This window comes from Artemia franciscana, chromosome 14 (assembly GCF_032884065.1).
Source record: "Artemia franciscana chromosome 14, ASM3288406v1, whole genome shotgun sequence".
Taxonomy (NCBI): domain Eukaryota; kingdom Metazoa; phylum Arthropoda; class Branchiopoda; order Anostraca; family Artemiidae; genus Artemia; species Artemia franciscana.
In genome coordinates this window covers 9869832-9889223 of record NC_088876.1, presented here as the reverse complement: position 1 = coordinate 9889223, position 19392 = coordinate 9869832, and the positions used below count along the sequence as shown (strand labels likewise).

The 19392-nt window shown below is 34.8% G+C and overlaps 1 protein-coding gene across 1 annotated transcript in view; it reads right to left on the bottom strand.

The window, feature by feature from the left end:
• The window catches only part of LOC136035289 (myotubularin-related protein 10-B-like), a gene marked incomplete at its 5' end in the record, with an annotated part of 52713 nt that overhangs the window by 8193 nt on the left and 25128 nt on the right, over nucleotides 1-19392 (bottom strand). The window contains 3 exon segments of the mRNA XM_065716973.1: nucleotides 4006-4395; nucleotides 13244-13414; nucleotides 19207-19379. Coding sequence (XP_065573045.1) covers nucleotides 4006-4395; nucleotides 13244-13414; nucleotides 19207-19379 — 734 coding nt within the window.

Here is a 19392-nt window from a genome sequence, read left to right as displayed (position 1 = left end):
TCTCGAATTGAGCATCACTAAGGTATTTTCGCTTGAAAAAAATTTGCCGTCTTCAACAAGAGCTAAACTTTACATCCCTTTGTTTTTTCTGTGTTTTTTTTCTCATCATCAACATTATAATAACTGTTCCAAAGTCCGACTAGATTGGAGGGACAGCAATTTTCATTAATCAGACTTTACCGTAAAATAAAATTACTGCACCTGCTAAAGACATTCCCCTCGTTTTTACAAGGGAAGGGAAAATTCCAATTAAGGCGCGACAAAAAAATCAAGAAAGTTAAAGCGTGTATCACCAATCATCTGGTTCAAATCAATAGATTTCGTAGAAGAAGAGAATAGTCTCGATAAAAAAGAGAAAATAAAATTAACTACCTTCATCTAGTCTATCAGCACGAGTTTTTTCTTCTAATAAATCTTATGACACAAGAACAATAGCGTTAGTGTTAAAAATATTGATTTCTAAAAGGTGAAAAACAAAAGTATAAGTTAGCAGTATTTTTGGCAGAATGTAACACAAACAACAAAGAGGAGGAAACTGTGATAAAAAGTAAATAAAAGAAAAAAGGAAGTAAATAAAAGAAACAAATGAGAGGATGGAAACTGATGGCTTTACAGCACTATTGTCACAGCCACAGAGACTATGACAAAGGGTCTTAGACATATAGCGTTTACGAACAAGACAAAAGATGAAAACTGACTTCTGTAAAGTAATATTTTTATGGGCATAATACCCTAGGACATAGAGCCTCTAATTTATAACGCCTTAGACATTCAGCCTTTATGAACAAAACAGAAGATGAAGACTGACTTCTGTAAAGCATTATTTTTACGGGCATAGAACCTGGGACATAGAGCCTTTAATTCATAGAGCCTTAGACATTAAGCCTTCATGAACAAAACAGAAAATGAAGACTGACTTCTGTAAAGCATTATTCTTATGGGCAGAGAACCTAGGACATAGAGCCTCTAATTCATAGAGCCTTAGATATTGAGCCTTTATGAACAAAACAGAGGATGACGACTGACTTCTGTAAAGCATTATTCTTATGGGCATAGAACCTAGGACTTAGAGCCTCTATTTCATAGAGCCTTAGACATTAAGCCTTTATGAAAAAAGAGAAGATGAAGTCTGACTTCTTTAAAGGATCATTGTCACAGGCATATATACCCTGCAACAATTTTGTCCTAAAATTTCACTTTAAACATTGTGTTTTGTTAATTACAAAAGCATGGAGTTGTATCAATTTTCTTTAATATGAACCCTTAAACAACTTTCTATGATATTCCAGTGTCCAGCTATCAGCGGAAGGAAAAAGAGACGCATTAGTGATTCTCATGTATAAAAAGCGATTTTCCTTGCTGTTCAAGCTACAGAACTGCAATTTTCTTACATAATGTTTTCGGCCATGGCGATTCCAACAGCAAATATTTATTTGAATATGATTTTTTTTATTATTATTAATTGTGGGTTACTATGGACAGTGGTTAGTTCCTTACTAGATTCCAGCTGCCGCCACCCCCACGATATTGGCAACAAAAACAATGTATGTAAAAAAAAAAAAACTTTGGCCCTTTTTAAATTTGAACAAGGACCACGAACAAAACAGTACATAAAGACTGATTTGTTTAAAGCATTACTGGCATAGGCATAGAGCCTAAGACATAAAGCCTTTATAAAAGAAAAGCCTTTAATTTATAGAGCCTTAGATTTTGAGCCTTTATCAACAAAATAGAAAAAGAAGATTAACTTCTTTGAATCACTATCATCACATGCATAGAGCCAATGACATAGGCTTTAGATTTAAGGTTGACATAAAAACAATCGATGTCACAAAAACAAACTAGTCATTTTTAAATTCCTACTGAGACTGTGAACAAAATAGCAGATAAAAAGTGATTTCTTTAAAGTAAAGCATTATTGTCATAGGCATTCTATTCCATTTTAATTCAAAATCGATCCGTTGATTTTTGAATCAAAATCGAATAGTTGTGGTCATAAAGCCATGGCTAATTGTAGAAAAAGCCAAGACAGATAGTCCAATTGAGTGAGAGGCAAATCTGGCATTAACCCCTCTTATTAGGATTGCATTAAAAGGATGTCAGTTCATTTGTTAATAGATATGCCTATTTATTCTCCTTCCATGCGTTATTCGTAGGGCAGTAGAACTAAGGTTATAAAAGGTTAAAATTCGATGAAAAGTTGTTTATGCGTAAAATGGGTTCTGTTTTTAGTGCCTAATATTAAATAAGAAATTTCTAGACATAAAGATGTTTTTTAGTTTAATATACGCGTTGAAAACAATATACAACACAAAAATAAGACGGACCATTTTTAAATTCTTACGAGAGATATGAACAAAACTAAGAGTAACAAAATATTAAAAGTCATTGTTTATAAAACTTTACTTCAGCTCAAGAACACTGGCATTTCTAAGATCTAAATATTTATTTTTCAAATAGGAAATATTTTTCTTCCATGAATATGAAAAACAAATAAGTTAATAATTCTTTTTTTTTTTTACAAAAATTAACCACAAGTTAATCAAATTCTGAAAAAAAGAATAGTCCATTTGGAATAAACGGGCTAAATTATTAGTTGAATCGTGTTTGAAAATGTCACCCTATATATTTCTTTTTTTCTTCGGAACGTCTAATACCGAGAGGAAAATGCAGCGTGTAAATGCGAAAATGTAAAGCTGCGGCTTGTCACGCATTTCAAAACCCTTCTCACGTGAAATTCATATCTACTACTGTCTCATTTCCTATACCAAATTCACGATTAAATATGCTGATTTTTTTTTCTTCTGAGGCACCATACTCAAATAATCTTAACTCAGGACTTAAAAATAATATAAATAAGTTGAATAAATAATTTGAATAAGCATATTCAGAAGCCCAAATAGTTACTTCAAAAATATTCTGACGCGGAAGATATGTAAAAATCCAACATGTAGGTCTCTCATTATATGATTCTATATACTATGAAATTTCCTATCTGATCAACATTAGTCACAATCGTACTCATTGAACAGGAAACTTGTAGGCAGAAACACCTAGGGATAAGCTTCATTCGGGGATCAGTTATATCTTTAGACATTCTCCAATTAGGAACAAGCCCCCAGAAGGAAATCTCTTCAATTCTTTAAAAGCAGTCATGACCAATTTTTACATTAGAAATAGGATCGACAAAGTGAATGCATTTTATAGTTATTTCAGGTACTTCGAAAGGAACTCTATATGGTCGATTGACTCCTTAGTATTTTAAGTAGAGCATTCTTACCATCTTTCTAATTAGCCCTATTTGATAACATTTGGTAATATACTTTTTATTTTTACTTAAAATAGTTCATGCTTCCAATGATTATTTCTTGTATGGAATATTGTATCATTTTGCGATTTCACGTTTCAAGTTTATATTTATTAAGAGTGAGCTTCCCTTGATCTATTGACATTGTTATAACTATTTAATCGGTAACTTCGGTAACTGGCTAGTGTCTATTATGCTAGGGGCACCCGACAGGGCCTTTCCTCGGTTAAACAATTGAAGATTTTAAATAGTTCCACCTCTTTTAACTTTTATGTCGGCTAGATCTACTTGTTTTTTTCTTTCTTTTTTTTATTGTTTTCTTGGATATTTGGCAATCTTGTAGATGTGCACCCTAAAGCACTTGTCTTTTGTGCCATCATGGAAAGACAACAGTGTTTTGACTTTTTTTTTCTTTTTTTTTCTTATTGGAATTACCCTTTTTCGATATCTCTCATTTTTAATTTTCTTCTGTATATTGTTTTTGTCGAATAACAATGATTAATTCCTCATAAGAAGAGTAGAATTTTCTAAAATTGTAGCGCATTCTAATGTCTCAAAAGAAAGTGAAACGTAATTTTTACGGTTTCGAGAACACAAATACATTGAAATGAAACGTTTTTATCAAAAGTTTATCGAAAATTTCAAAGAATCAGAGAAAAATCAAGGAAATTTTTTTATTCCTTGGTATTTCTACTGACCTTTATTTTATTCCAGCCAGCTCCAAACAAAGAGCTTCTCGATCCAGCTTTCATCCAACTTCGGTTAAGCGTCTCAGTGCCATCTAACTTTAAATCCTCAAGGTATGAAGAGTGCCTATTTAAAGAAGAAATACTTCCACTCCGCGTCCGTACATTAGGATAACCAAGGTTCAGTGATGAAGTCATCAAGGTTTGTGCTAGCTGCGAGGTTAGTTGCGATGCAGGAGGGGCAGGGGTGGGATCAGTCGGAGGAAGGCCCAAGGATTGGCGAGTTTCAACAACTCGTTTTGAGATCGGATATAAGGGGTTGTAGAAAAGTTCTTGTTCGTTTTCATCATACTGAAGTGACCAGTCCCAGACACTTCGTGAGGTTAATGGAGTTTGGTTATCCTAAAAAAAAAAGAAAAGCTGCTATTGAAGCTAATTCATATCCAAACATGTTTAGCAAAATATTTGTTTACAAAAGAACTGGTATGGGAAGACGTTTTTAATAGTATCCTATTGAGACATTTGTCCTAAATATTTGGCAACAGTTAGGTTACACTTTTTAAATAACAACTTTAAAAACTACTTCTATTAAGGAGGGTTCAGAACACCTAAAGTCACTCTATTGACGGTTAAATCATCCATTTTATTGTCCGTAAAACATTCATAAATACTAAAATAAAGACTTAATAGACGTATATACCTGATAAAAAAGAGATAACACAGCATATAGAGGAAAACTGGAACATAAATTCTTGGAGATGTTTTATTAGAAGATAAGAATTTTCGACACGCTTCTCGAAATTGACAACTCGAGATAGCCTCAATAAATTTAGTAATAATAAACTATCTATTTCACAGTACAAAAAGATTACCTGTCAGAAGAACCGATTATAACTGAATATTTCCGATACAAAATTGGTTGACAATACAAATTTATTTGCAACGGTCCCTGAAAGGTCTATCGAATCAAGTCATCTGTGAACTCCTTCAAAAGGAACAGTTTTACTAAATATGGAGGGAATTCAGCGTTAAGGACTAGCGACATATTGAGCAGCTTTAATGTACTTGGCTTCACGTGATTATTTTTCAAAAAAGCACAAGACAGGCGCCGTTAAACGGAGTTTCAATAAACATCTTTTTTTCATTAGGTATTAATTACAATGTTTTATTATTTAAAAAGGATACTGATTGCTCTTTAAATATTTTACTTCTTTGGTAGTTTATACCGCATCAAATATAAATGTTAGTATTTGAGAAAGAAAGGCTATTCTATGTATTATTAAGACTTCGTTTATATCTTGCGTGACACAGAGATATTAAAGTTATGTTAGCGTATGTACACCTCAGAGAAACACAAGGCAATAGAAATAAAATGATAGTCAAAATTCATTTACTGCGACATATATTTACCGTCTCAAACCAAAACCGTCCCTGTGTAAAGTGAGTTTGGCATGTGTGTGGGCACACCTTACCTTATTATCAACATTACTCTATCGATTGGTGACGTCTCTCAAACATTTCTTTTGTTCAAAATAACATGACAATAGTAGGGTATATGTCCTATTCTAAGTTACATACTAAAATAACAAAATTGTTACTTTATTACAATCAGAAAATTTCTGTTGAATGTATTTTCAAAGTCACTGCCTGTTTAATAGCATCCCAGCCCCTTCCTGATACCTGCACATATCCGTAGGATAAATTTTGGTGATTGTGTTGGTCTGAAATATTCTTCTTTTTTTACGTATTTTTCATCAATACTTGGTTCATAATGACAAATAATAATAGATTTAAAAACAAACCAGTTAATTTTAGTTTATATCAAGTTGACTAATACGTTGGCACGCTAGACTTGAAGCTATTTGTCCTTGAAGACAAGGGTTCAAGTCCTAATGTCGCTAGTTATTTGGTTTGAAACGAGGGTCGGTGGTGTGACACTCTAAACTCAGCCAAAGAGCTCTAAAATGGATGCCGGGAGAATTCTCTAGAAGCTAAATAGGGAGGGTGTGTGAAACCACAGGATGGCTAACCCACAGCTCCCCCCTTCATTGCGCTTCCTGACTGAGGGGCCATGAAACTGAGCACCGCCGGCACGGACTGTAAGGCCCATTGCCGTAATGTTTACCTTTTTTATATCAAAAATTAGGGAGGAGGGTGGTACTTGGGCTGTATAACTAAAATACCTGACAGGATCTCCCATGCAACCTAGCAGCCCAACAATTGCACTTTTTTTTTTTCTTTTTTTTTTTACAGGGCACTTATATTTCGAATGTTAGAGTTTTCGAAACGAAATCAAAGCTCGCTAATTCAGGTATATTCGTTACTGAATATCTTAAGAAAGCAAAAAAAATCGATTCTTAAAGGAAGAAGAAACCGATATGGTGTAAAGAACGAGTGGACTGATCGTGGTCGTGTTTGCAAGTGTGAGCAAGCTGATAACCACCCGAAACGCATACGTTCGCTTGTTGAAACCATTTAGTTTTAAGTCTATTTGTGATTTTGTGTTTTTCCTTTTTCTATTTTCCTTATTTGTTTTTTTTTAGCATTTCAGTTTTAAATTCATTTTTTTTCTCTTTTCTTCATTTTTCTTAGTGGGAAGAAGAAATCAGTTTATATTCTACATATGTTTAATGATCTTTCTTCATTGAAGAGATTTATGTGTAATCTGCTTCGTATTTTTGTTATTTGTATGTTTTCACAAGTCATTGCGTCAGTTGGGATTTTAATCCTTTGTTATTCGAAAATGATTTTACTTGGTGGTCTCATGGGTACATTAATGTAATGGAGCTTAAGCGTCATATTTTTTTTTTCTTTTTTATTTCAGGAACTGTGTAGTAAGATTAATGATTTAAGGAAGTCACTAAATTCATTTGAAATTATTATTATCAATATGTTCAATAATATAAAATGTATATATCTCTTGATTATTGATAGGATTGTTGTGATTTTAGCATTTTGGCTCGTTTATAGCCTCTTGATTAATTTTTTATTTATTTTATTTTATTTTTGTGTGTTGTGGCGCAGGTTTGATACACCATCTCTTTAAGGTTTATGAATTTTTCTAACTCAGGTTCTGGGGATGTTTACTCCCTTCATGGGTGTTTACTTCAAGTGCAAAGTAATCCATTAGATGTTTTGAGCATTGTTAGCAATTCTATTGGTCAAACTAAATGAAAATCTGTAAATATTTTGTGCACTGTATTTCATACTTAAAGTGAGCTAGTGGACGAAATGATCGTTTTTTGGTCCTTCAGCTTAAAACTTATTTCAGCTTAATAGTCGAGGCAGATAGTTTTTGATGGGCAACCCGATGTTATCGGATTATGTGAGACTTTTCTGAATTCTAGCAATGAAATGCTTTTAGATATACCCGGATACAAAATGGAGCGACTAAATCGTAGAAAGATGGCAAAGGGTGGTCTAGTGTTGTATATTTCTAATGTTCTTCCCTATTCTATTCGAGGCTATCAAACAGTTCGTGGTAACGAACTGTAGTAAGGAGCGACCCGGCTCAATAGTAACCAAAACTCTAAAAAAATGGAATTTTGATGCCAATAGTTACATCAAAAGAATCGTATTTGAATGTTGATTTTAAATATATAAGTTTCATCGAGATTAGTCTTACCCGTCAAAAGTTACGAGCCTGAGAAAATTTGGCTCATTTTAGAAAATAGGGGGAAATACCCCCTAAAAGTCATACGATCTTAACGAAAATCACACCATTAGATTCAGCGTATCAGAGAACCTTAATGTAGAAGTTTCAAGCCCCTATCTACAAAAATGTGGAATTTAGCATTTTTTGCCAGAAGACAAATCACGGATGCGTTTTTATTTGTTTTTTTTTCCCCAGGGGTGATCGTATCGACTCAGTGGTCCTAGAATGTCGCGAAAGGGCTCATTCTAACGGAAATTAAAAGTTCTAGTGCCTTTTTTAAGTGACCAAAAAAATTGGAGGGCACCTAGGCCCCCTCCCACGCTCATTTTTTTCAAAAGTCGCCGGATCAAAATTCTGAGATAGCCATTTTATTCACCATAGTCGAATAGCCTAATAACTATGTCTTTGGGGACGACTTAATCCCCCGCAGTCGCCGTGGGAGGGGCTGCAAGTTACAAACTTTGACCTGTGTTTGCATATAGTAATGGTTACTGGGAGGTGTACAGATGTTTTCAGGGGAATATTTTTGGTTTGGGAGGGAGAGTTGGAGGGGGGTTACGTGGGAGGAACTTCTCATGGGGGAAGAGACTTTTAATGAAGGGGGCGCAGGATTTTCTAGCATTATTAAAAAAAAACAATGAAAAAATAAATATAAAAAGTTTTTTCTACTGAAAGTGAGGAGCAGCATTAAAACTTAAAACGAGCAGAAATTATTACGCTTATGAGGGGTTTACTTCCTCGTAATACCTCGCTCTTTACGCTAAAATATTTTTAGTAATTTCAACTATTTATTCTACGGCCTTTGTGATCCAGGGGTCATTCTTAAGGAATTGGGACAAAATTTAATCTTTAGTGTAAAGAGCGAGGTATCGACGAGGGTTGAGCCCCCTCATATACGCAATAAAAACATACGAATATAGAAGTTCGCTACGTAAGTTAATTCGTAAGTTACGTATATTTTTTACTTATGAAAACGTTCGTAGTTGATTACTAATCAAAAAAAAAAAGGCAACTATAAATCAAAAAATTGTAGGTAATCAAAAAATTGGAGGGAAATAGGCTTCCTCTCTCGCTCCTTTTTTTCAAAATCTTCCGATCAAAACTATGAAAATGCCATTTAGCCCAAAAAAATAATATGCAAATTTCATTATAATTATTTATGCGTGGACTGCCAAGATAAGAAAAATGCATTAATTAAAAAATGTCCAGAAATTAAACAAAAAACAAGTTTTTTTTTAAATGAAAGTAAGGAGCGACATTAAAACTTAAAACGAACAAAAATTACTCCGTATATGAAAGGGGCTTTTCCTCCTCAACGCCGCGCTCTTTACGCTGAAGTTTTTTACTGTTTTAAAATGTAGAGTTAAGAGAAAGAGTCAAACTTTAGCGTAAAAAGCGGGGCGTTGAGGAGGAAAAGCCCCTTTCATATACGGAGTAATTTTTGTTAGTTTTAAGTTTTAATGTCGCTCCTTACTTTCATTTAAAAAAACTTGTTTTTTGTTTGTTTAATCTGTCAAGGAATGATGAAGGGGCTTTTGAATCACAGTTTATTGAAATCAAATTACAAAATAAGGTTTTGATAATTGGTAATGTTTATAGACCTCCGAGTGGATCCGTCTCTTCTTCTCTTCAGGCCCTTGCTGAGGTCTTGGATTTAACAGGCAGACGTTCGTGTGAACTTGTAATAATGGGAGATTTTAACTTAAATCTAGTTGATATGGTGTCCGATACCACGATTAATTTTCTTTCACATATCCTCGCTGCTAGTGTTCTACCAACAACATGATTTCCGACACGTTTAACTGATTCGTCAGTGACTTTAATTGATAATATTTTTTCGTTTCTTTATTTGGTTAGGAATTCTGTTATAGTGAGTGATATCTCAGACCATTTTCCTGTACTTTCCAGTTTTAACCTTGAAAAAGCGTTGAGTAGGAATACTCCTGCATCTGCTTCGGCTTCTTTTAGGTTTGGTCTGAATGAATTGATCCGCCTAAGATCCCATTTACCTGAGAAGACATGGAATATTTTTGGTGAGGGTAATAATTTTTGTTCAAAGTTTGATTCCTTTTATGAGTCAGTGAAAGAGTCTATTTTTGACATATGCGTTATGTCCCACTCTACTTCAAGGTCTAAAAGATCTATTCCTCTTAATCCATGGATGACCTTTGGCCTTCAATAATTCCTTTAATATTCTAAAAAAAGTGGGAAGGATATTCGAAAAACTTGGCAAATGATCAATTCTGTCCTCAAACGTTCTTATCCGGCTCTTTCTATCCCTACAAGTCCTGAAGTTGTTGAGGATGTTCGTCTGTTCAAGAAGCATTTAAATCATATTTTGCCAATATTGGGAAAACTACTGCTTCTTCAGTCAGGTCTTCGCAATCTCAACCAGATTACAAATCTCATTTTGGGCCGCCTTGACTCAAATCAATGGTGTTGTATGCCGCTTCTGACGCAGAAGTAGCCAGGATTGTAAATAGCTTGAAAGGTTCTTCGTCGCCTTACCATGACTGCACTACAACTATGGTAGTTAAGTTCATTCTTCCTTCGATCATTTCTCCATTGACGAAGCTTATAAATGTTTTCTGAAAATGGGATTTTCCCCAGTTCTCTTAACCGAGCTAGAGTAGACTACGAAATGATCCAGCCAATTATCGCCCTATATTGCTGTCTGTTTTTAGCAAAACTTTTGAAAAGACCAAGCTTTCCCGTCTACTTGCTTTTCTAGAGGCTAAAAGTTTTTTCATGATTTTAAGTTTGGCTTCCGTGCTAAAAATTCTACGGAGCCAGCGTGTGTAACTCTTCTAAATTTTCTCCACACCGCGCTTGAATCTGGTTTGATTCCCGCTGCTATACTCTTGGATGTCCGTAAGACCTTTGATTCTTTACCGCATGAGATTCTGCTCTATAAGCTATCACACAATGGTGTAAGAGGACAGGCTCATTCTCGGTTTGATTCCTGTTTGTCGGGTAGAACTATCTCCGTAGATTCCCTTTGCTGCTTTTCGTTTGAAGTTGAGTTTGGTGTACCTCAAGGCTCTGTTCTTGGACCGTTTCTGTTTTTGATTTATGCTAATGACCTTATACCTGCGGTTAAGAAACGAGAACCTACAGTCTGCTGTCTCCTACGTCATCCTGAATCTTTCAATACTAAGAAAAAATCCATCACTTTCGCAGAATGAGGATACTCTCGTTGCTTTCGCTGATGGCAGTACCATTGGTATTATAGTAAGAACTGGGCCTGAGATGCATCCCAAATTAGTGGATCTTTTTGAGAGAGTCGTTCTTTGGTTCGATGTTAATTGCCTCGCCCTAAATGTTACCAAGTCAAGTTTTTTAAAAGTTTTTCCTTATTTCTCTGGCTTGCCTTGAGTTAACTGATATCCAGCTTTCAAGAGACTCTCTCAATAGACCTAAGGATTGGTATGTCCAATTTTTCGGTATTTTTCTCGGTGAAAACCTTTCATTCAAGCATCATATTCAACTAATTAATATGAAGATCTCAAGGAGTCTTGGAATGTTGAGGAAGCTAAAATACATTTTTCCTGGATCAGTTTTAAAAATTCTGTTCCATTGCTTCGTTCAGTCCTGAGTCACTTATCGCCTTACTGTATTGAAGTCAAATTTTTCTTCTTTTTTGAAACCACTATCTAATTTATGTGATAAGGCAAAAAGGTACTCATTTTCTTTTTTTATTTTAGCACATCCTTGCAAGTTCCGCTTTTGTTGTACTATTATATAAAAAAATTATTATTTTCAATAAAATTCCTCTGCTACTACTGCTAATACTACTAAGCATCATCTTCGCAATTCAAGGAATATTAATATTTTATTTACTCCATCGGTGAGGTCTGACTTTAATCCATTAATTGCTTGTCATATTATTTGGAATAGCCTATCTGAGTCAGCTCAAGAATGTCACTCATTTAGAATTTTCAAGAGAATTTTAAAAAATTTTTAATGTCGTAACATTTTTATTTAATTTTTTTATGGGAGAGGGGGACAGGTGACCCTAGCTTAGGTAAGATATGTTTATTGTGAAGGGTGTTGAGTTTGTTTAATATTTCTTGTGGCGTGGTTTCAACTATATATTTGGAATTTTCTTTAATTTATTGGATAATTAATATATTATCCAATATTGGATAATTTAATATATATATATATATATATATATATATATATATATATATATATATATATATATATATATATATATATATATATATATATATATATATATATATATATATATATATATATATATATATGTGTGTGTGTGTGTGTGGCTATGATAAATTTTCCGTTGAATAATTTCAGCACAAAATTTGTTTAATTCGCTTTTGTTGAAAAAGTTGAGTGTTTTGATTTTACGTAGAAATTAGAGTACAAAATTGTATGAGAGCCGCATATTTTAACCCTTTGAGCAAAAAGGTCTAATTTCGTTCATTCGGTGCTCTGGGTAAAGTGAAAAACCGCATGAAATAATCTGAACTTATTTCCGAAATGAACAAATGCACCCAAGTTTCTCAAAAGGGTGAATAGAATTAGCGTTTTAATCAGCGCACAGGTGCGAAAGATCCACTGACATTTATTACAAAAAAGATACCGTTTCCTTGGCATATTTTTTAGAGTTGTAAAACATAGACACTAAAAGAAGAAAACTTATTTGGATAAGCCTTTAAGTCGCGAAATGGGTAAGATTCGATGAGATCTAACCTCTATCGAAAGTATTTCCACAAATCCAGTATTGCCACTATTCATTCTTACTGAATCAAACTCTCCAGCTGGAAAAAAAAAATAGACAGGATGAACGTTACTCTGGAAGTAATTGCTAATTCAAAACCTGGCATAAAATGTGTATGTATTGAAAGAATACGGCCGTTTTTGTCTAAACACGCGGCAAACTTCAAATCCTATTAAGGAGATTAAACCATAATTAACTGCTCAGAATGCAAATTCATAAGCTGTACCAAAGGTAGTTTTACCGTTTGTCGCTTAGGCAACACATTTGTTGATTCAACACAGCATGAACTCACTTGAAACATTTCTAACTAGTTCTGGAAACGTTTCCCCACTTTTTTGGCAGAATTTTGTCGGGGATAACTGTAACTGGCAAAGATTATGCTCACAAGTACTTTAACACCAATCGGAGGCATTCAATATTGTCAGGGCATTACTTTTAAACGTTCATATAAAAGTTCATTTATAATTTTGCTGAAATGTGATTTTTATCAGTTCGTGACTATTGATCCAGATACTGAGTCTGGCTAGAATAAAGGCTTACTTACCAATGAATGAATGAGTGAATTGGATGAATGGATTTATTGAAAAAAAAATAAATAAATGACAAGTACCATAGTTTTATATACAAAAACAACACACACTTCAACTTAGTTCCTCCGTAAGGCTCTATGGCCGGGAAAAAACAGGGTTTAAAAAAAAATAAAAATTAACAAACAATCCATTAAACATTACATTTTCTTCAGAAGCAACTAACAAAACTATTATCTACTTTCCTTTGAGATGTGATTTTTACCAGTCTGTGGCTATTGGCCTAGAGGCTAAGTGAGGCTGGGGTTGAGAGTTACTTACCAAGACTGCACATTTTCTATCCCGAGGACTGTCAAAAAGAAAGGTATCAAAAACGGAGAGATGCATTGAATCCCAAATAGTGATCAAATATGTTGAGGTAAATTCAAACTGGGCTGGGAACTGTTGCAAGATTTGCCATACACAATCTAAAAACAAGTTGAACAGCGGACTCTGCAAAAAAAACAACATGTTATCACGATAATTTAAACGGATAAGGATGATTTGAGGTTTCTATAAGAATTTTGAACTTTTGATTCCGGAGCAGATGTAAAAAGGAGAAAAGATACAAGCGGTTAAGTACTTGACCTAAACAATAGAATAGAATAGAATAGGTTTTATTTGCACAATCTTTCGTAGTCATAAAACTAAATGGCGCTTGTGCTTACAAAAAAGAAAAAAGGATTAAATCAAACGACAAAAAAAAAATCAGAAGGCAAATAGTTTAAAATCAACAATTGTTATACTTTGATACAAAGAAAGGGATGAATGAGTTGGAAAAACGATTTGTGCGTGAAGGAGGTGCTGCTAATCTGTCAAATTTCTTCAACCTAGTACTTCGATGTTTCACTAAAACTGGTGGTAGTATCGATCTGTATTTATCACTTCTGAGAAGATATTGGCCAAATTCAAGGATCAAACTGAGACGACGCTCTTGAAGAGAGGGAATTTGTAAAGTGGATAATGCTAACTTATATTCGGTAAAAGCATCGCACAATATTACTTTGACTGCTCTTTTTTGTATTGACTCAAGCTGGTCACTTAGGTAAATAGTGTTATTGACTTGTGGGCCCCATACGGGACATGCATACTCTAAAATCGGTCGAATGTAAGTAAGATAGGCTATCCTTAGTTGTGTCACTGAAAAACCAAATCGACGCATTAGTATAAGTGTCCGCATCGCACTATTTGCCTTTTTGATAATTGTATCGACATGGAGGCTGAAAGAGCAGTCGATGCTAAACTTGACACCAAGCACTACTGCCGAAGATTCACTAGGATAAGGAGGAGGAGGGCACACAAAGTCTCTCTTCAGGGGATTAAAGCGAAGGATTTTAGTCTTTCCTTCGTTGATTTGGAGGCTGTTCGCAGTACATTCATCTTTGAAGTTTTTGATTAGTTCGTTACAGAATTGGGGGACAGCCTCAGACTTCTCAACATTGTACTTCAGTAGAACTGACAAGTCATCTACATACTTAAATCTTTCTTCATAGCCGGAAAGGATGAAATTTATCACTGCCAAAAACAGTAGACTAGCGAGCTTAGTACCTTGTGGGGCTCCGCATGTAAGCTCGACCCATTCGGAGTCGGTATCTCCTGGGAAAAGACTGTAAACGCACTGATAGCGGGCTTGTAAAAAATTGATCACTAAAAGGAGAATATGTTTTTGCGCACCCATGGTGCGTAGATTTGTGATAGCAACGGAATGGCGAATAAGATCAAAAGCCTTTCGGTAGTCTACGAGGAGAAGGTCGACTATAGCACTTCCTCGGTCGAGCCAGTCGACAATGAGATGGTACATCCGTACTAAATAAACAGTTGTGCTGCTGCCTCTTAAGCATCCATACTGATACGGGTCTAGATGTGCAGAGACGTTTGCGGTAAATAAACGTTTCTGCAACTTTAGAAAGGTTCGGAGTTATTGATATAGGCCGGAGTTGATCACAAGATTTTGGACACCTTACTTTTGGAATAAAAAGGAGTTTTCCACTAAAATTTAGACCTGCACTCCAATTTACGAAGAGGGTACACTTTCTTATTTTTACCATTCTAAAGGGAGTATTTCCAGTGATATATATTTTTGAACGAATATATATTTACTATTTTTGTACATGCCTTTGCTATCCCTCACCAAGATTCATAGAGCTCAGATGTCCGGGTTGGTTATTCCTTAATACTTTTATTGAAGTGTGTCTGAGCAGATCAAAGCATTGTAAAGCATAAAGACCAATTCTTGTTATCAACATTCCAACTACTTCTACGCGAAGCAATTGCGCTAAAATTTTACATACACATTAATTTCTAATAAAAATACATTATCGTGGGCCCATAACTCATCAAGAACTCATCAAGAACAGAGAACTTTGGGCAAGACCAGATCTAAAGAAAAAAATCACATTTTAAAGGCTAACATCCGTTTTGCGCCATTACTGAACCTATTGGTTATTCAGAAGAATAGGTAGACGCACTCTTGGATTGAAATGTTACAAGCTTCGACAGTAAGAATAGTATAGGGAATGAAATGATCCCATGAGTTACCAAAAACTAAAAATCGTAAAAAAAAAAGTATACAAGCACATGCAAGAAAAGGTTTTTATTTTCAAATGTACCGAAAAACTTAAAAAAAGCATTTTGTTTTGTCTTGGCACCATGAATCATATTAATGTTTTAGGGTTAAAAACGGAATGATTGGACGGTCAAGGATAAAATTTGTCCTTGAATAGTTATGAAATGTTATAAACAGGTAATGCTTTCATTTTTAATCTTTAAAATTTTCAGCTTTTCCTGGCAGCAAGAACATTTTTTCTTATAAAATTTTTGAACATTCGGAGAAAGAAGCCTTTTATATTTATATTTAACTCTAGGTATGGAGAGGCAAGGTAGAAGTATACAAATATAAAAACTAAGAAATTTCAAAGAACGTGAGTTCAAACTCCTTTAATTGCAACAATCAGTATTACTTTTCAAAATCCAAAAAAATTACATTAATTACAATAATTTTCAAGCAAAGACAAGAAAAATGACGAAATCTTTCTTTGATAGGCTCTCTGACTAGGGATGCAACTATAAAACAACTAGCATTGTAGAATACCTTACAATTTCAAGCTACAGTTGCTCAAATACATTTTTTGCTTGGAATTGTCTTCAAGATTCGGGCAACCAACCTTCTCCATCAGACAAAGGATACGGTCACCCGAGGGATATAGAAGGCAGAGCAGAGGCGGATCTAGAATTTTAGGATTGAGAGCTACTGATTTTAGCGGCTTTACTAACCTTTATCCTTGGTTTTTCTTGACACATCCGTATAAATACGAGCAGAAGCGGCTGCAAATCAAGCTAAACCCAAGCCGAGGGAGGGGAGGGGGGAAGTCCTTCCCCTAAAGAGTCAGGCTACCATCAACATATTACAAACTTGGTCTCAGAATTCCATTTCACTCTTTTAAAAAGAACTTGAAAATACCTTCTGCTTATTATAGATTAATTTGTTGTTTTATTTTTTTCTTTGTTTTTATCTTTTTTTCTTTGTTTTTTTTTGCTCTTCTTTTTTTCGTTCTTTTTTGTTAGTAGCACACCCTCGCAAGCGACGCTTTTGGTGTGCTATCAATTGATTTTGTCTCTGTTATTTCTTTTGGATAATAAATTAATACTACTACTTAGAAAAAGAATTTTTAACTGGTTTTGTTACAACAGCTACCTAAAAGTAACAAAAAGTATAAAACAGTTGTAATTTGATTTTTTAATTTTATCCTGTTTGTATAAAAAAAAAAAGATAATAAAATACAATGAATAGACCAGGAGCTACTTTTCCCAACCTTTTTCTGCATTCCAAATTATTACAATAACAAAAACAGATTATTCAAAGCAAAAATACTCTTACGTTCTTCAAATGAAATAAAACAGTTGTAATCTGATTTTTTAATTTTATCCTGTTTGTGTAAAAAAAAAGATAATAAAATACAATGAAGAAACCAGGAGCTACTTTTCCCAACCTCTTTCTGTATTCCAAATTATTACAATAACAAAAACAGATTATTCAAAGCAAAAATACTCTTACGTTATTCAAATGAAATACTATTCACACTAAGCGAGAAAAAGAGCTTAACAGACGCTTAATAAGTTTGCTTTTGCCCGCTTACAGAGATACAAATAAAAGCGAGTTAAGGAAAAAGAAAAAAGACGAGCTAAAAAACAAAGAAAAAATCGACTTCTTAACAATACAAAATACAATATTAATTCAATTAACCCTCGTAAATAATGCCAAAAGGCAGAAAATGAAGCAAATGATTCATATTCGTACTAACCACTTCGCACTTTACATAACTCCTAACATCTCACAGGTCAAGAACAAAAAAATTTTGCTAAATAAAATTATTCTTGCAAAACAACGGTTAACTTAATAAAAACTCCAAACAGGGACAAAATTTCGAACAAACTTCCAACAGTTCAATTTTAGACAACGAATCCTAAAGTAGCAAAACATTAAGTGCGGGGGGCATTGCAAGGGAACAACACAATTTGGAGAGTAAAAGTTGTCTATAATCTTTTTTAGCAAGTTTGGCATAACCGACGTGAAACCTGACAAATAAAAGAGACGTGGCTTTACCATGGGCATTATCAACTAGAAACTCAAGTCTTTGCAGCATTAACGAAAAAATCCGTAGAAGATAATAACCAAAAGTTAGTGAATCAAGCTTTCTTGTAAAGTAGAAAGGCTCAAACGAATAAGCAGAAAATTGCCTGCGGAACAATTCAAGCGAAGGTTGCAAACAACAATATAAAATCCACCCTTCATCGTCCTTAATCCATCACAGTATCTGAAAGAATGTTAAACATAACAGGAATCAGAATTGAACTTCGTCTAAGACCTCGAATGAGACAGAGAGGCTTACTTATAAGAGGGTTTCAAGCTTGACCGTAACACAATTATGACTGTACCAATATGGAGGCAACATACAGAACAACTAAATTGAATGCCACTTGTACATCCACGCTACATAAGGACATGGAATTACCAGCATTCTCAGCTTTTGTACGGATAAACTCCAATAGGCAAACAAACACAAAATTCACGTGTTTACAAAAACCAAAGTTACTGGCCAATTTAAGGCAGGATTTGACTTTCTAGAACCTTACACTGTTTTAGATTTTTTAAATATTCGCATTTGCGACTACTACTAACAAATCACCGCAGCACCAAGCCGCCTGAGGCCAACACAGTTACGCACACTTCTCCTCATCCCAATACATTCAAAGCCTCCCTCTTTACACCCTCCCATGAAGTTCCCATTTCCTTTAAATCTTTCCTTATGACTGACAACCCCACACTCCTACAACCCCAAACGAGGACAACTTGCTTTCCGTTTAGCCCTAGATGGTTGGCCGAAAAGGCCAACCGTCTAGGGCTTCGGCAATCTTCGGCAATCGGTCATCCTCCATCCGCACAACGTGTCCTAGCCATCTCAACCTTTCTTTCATTAAAGCCATAGAAAGCGGGATTGAGCCACATTTTCCATACAGTCTACTGTGTTGAAATTCAGTCAGTCAGCTGGGTACCCAGAACCATCCGTAGACAATTTCTCTGGAAAATAGCTAGTAAATTTTCATCCGCTTTCCAGAGCACCCATGCTTCAGAGCCATATCTGACCACTGTTATCACTGCATCTTTCAATTTTCTAATCTTGGTTTGCAGACTTTTCTTCCTATTCTTCCCAACTTTTTTTTAACTGTGACAGAAAAAAACACCCTGAGCCTTGGGTATTCTACTTTTAACATCTTCACTACTCCCACCGTCTTTACTAATAATACTACCAAGGTAAATGGAGCTGCCCATCTGATCAATCTTTTCGTTACCCAACGTCACCTTTTCATCTTCACTTATTCCTAGTTTTAGTGACTTAGTCTTCAGAACATTCATTTTCAAACCTATTCTAGCAACCTGAACTTGCAAAACCACTAAAAATTCATTCATTTTGCTCACATTTTCATCCAGGATGCTTATGCTACAAAACTGACGTTACTTAAGCAGCATTCATGTGCAGGCCTAGCTAGACTTACTTGTCTAAAAACGTGTCTAGTATGTCTAAAAACGAGAGTATTTACTTGTTCACCATCTGAATACGAATGCCACTTAAGTTACAGTTCTCGTGAAAGATAATTTGATGAGAGTATTTACCTGTTCAGCATCTGAACACGAATGCCACTTAAGTTACAGTTCTCGTGAAAGATAATGTGATGAGAGTATTTACCTGTTCACCATCTGAAACAGTCCACCTTCCTAGTCGTGTAGAAAAGGGATGACCAAGAGCAACCCATTCCTTTTGAACTAAACTGTGGAATCCTTGAATGGTGCGACAATGAGAATCCAACAGGATTTGAGCCAGTGACGAGATGATTGCGCTCCAATCACGACCAGAACTCTCTAAAATAGACAA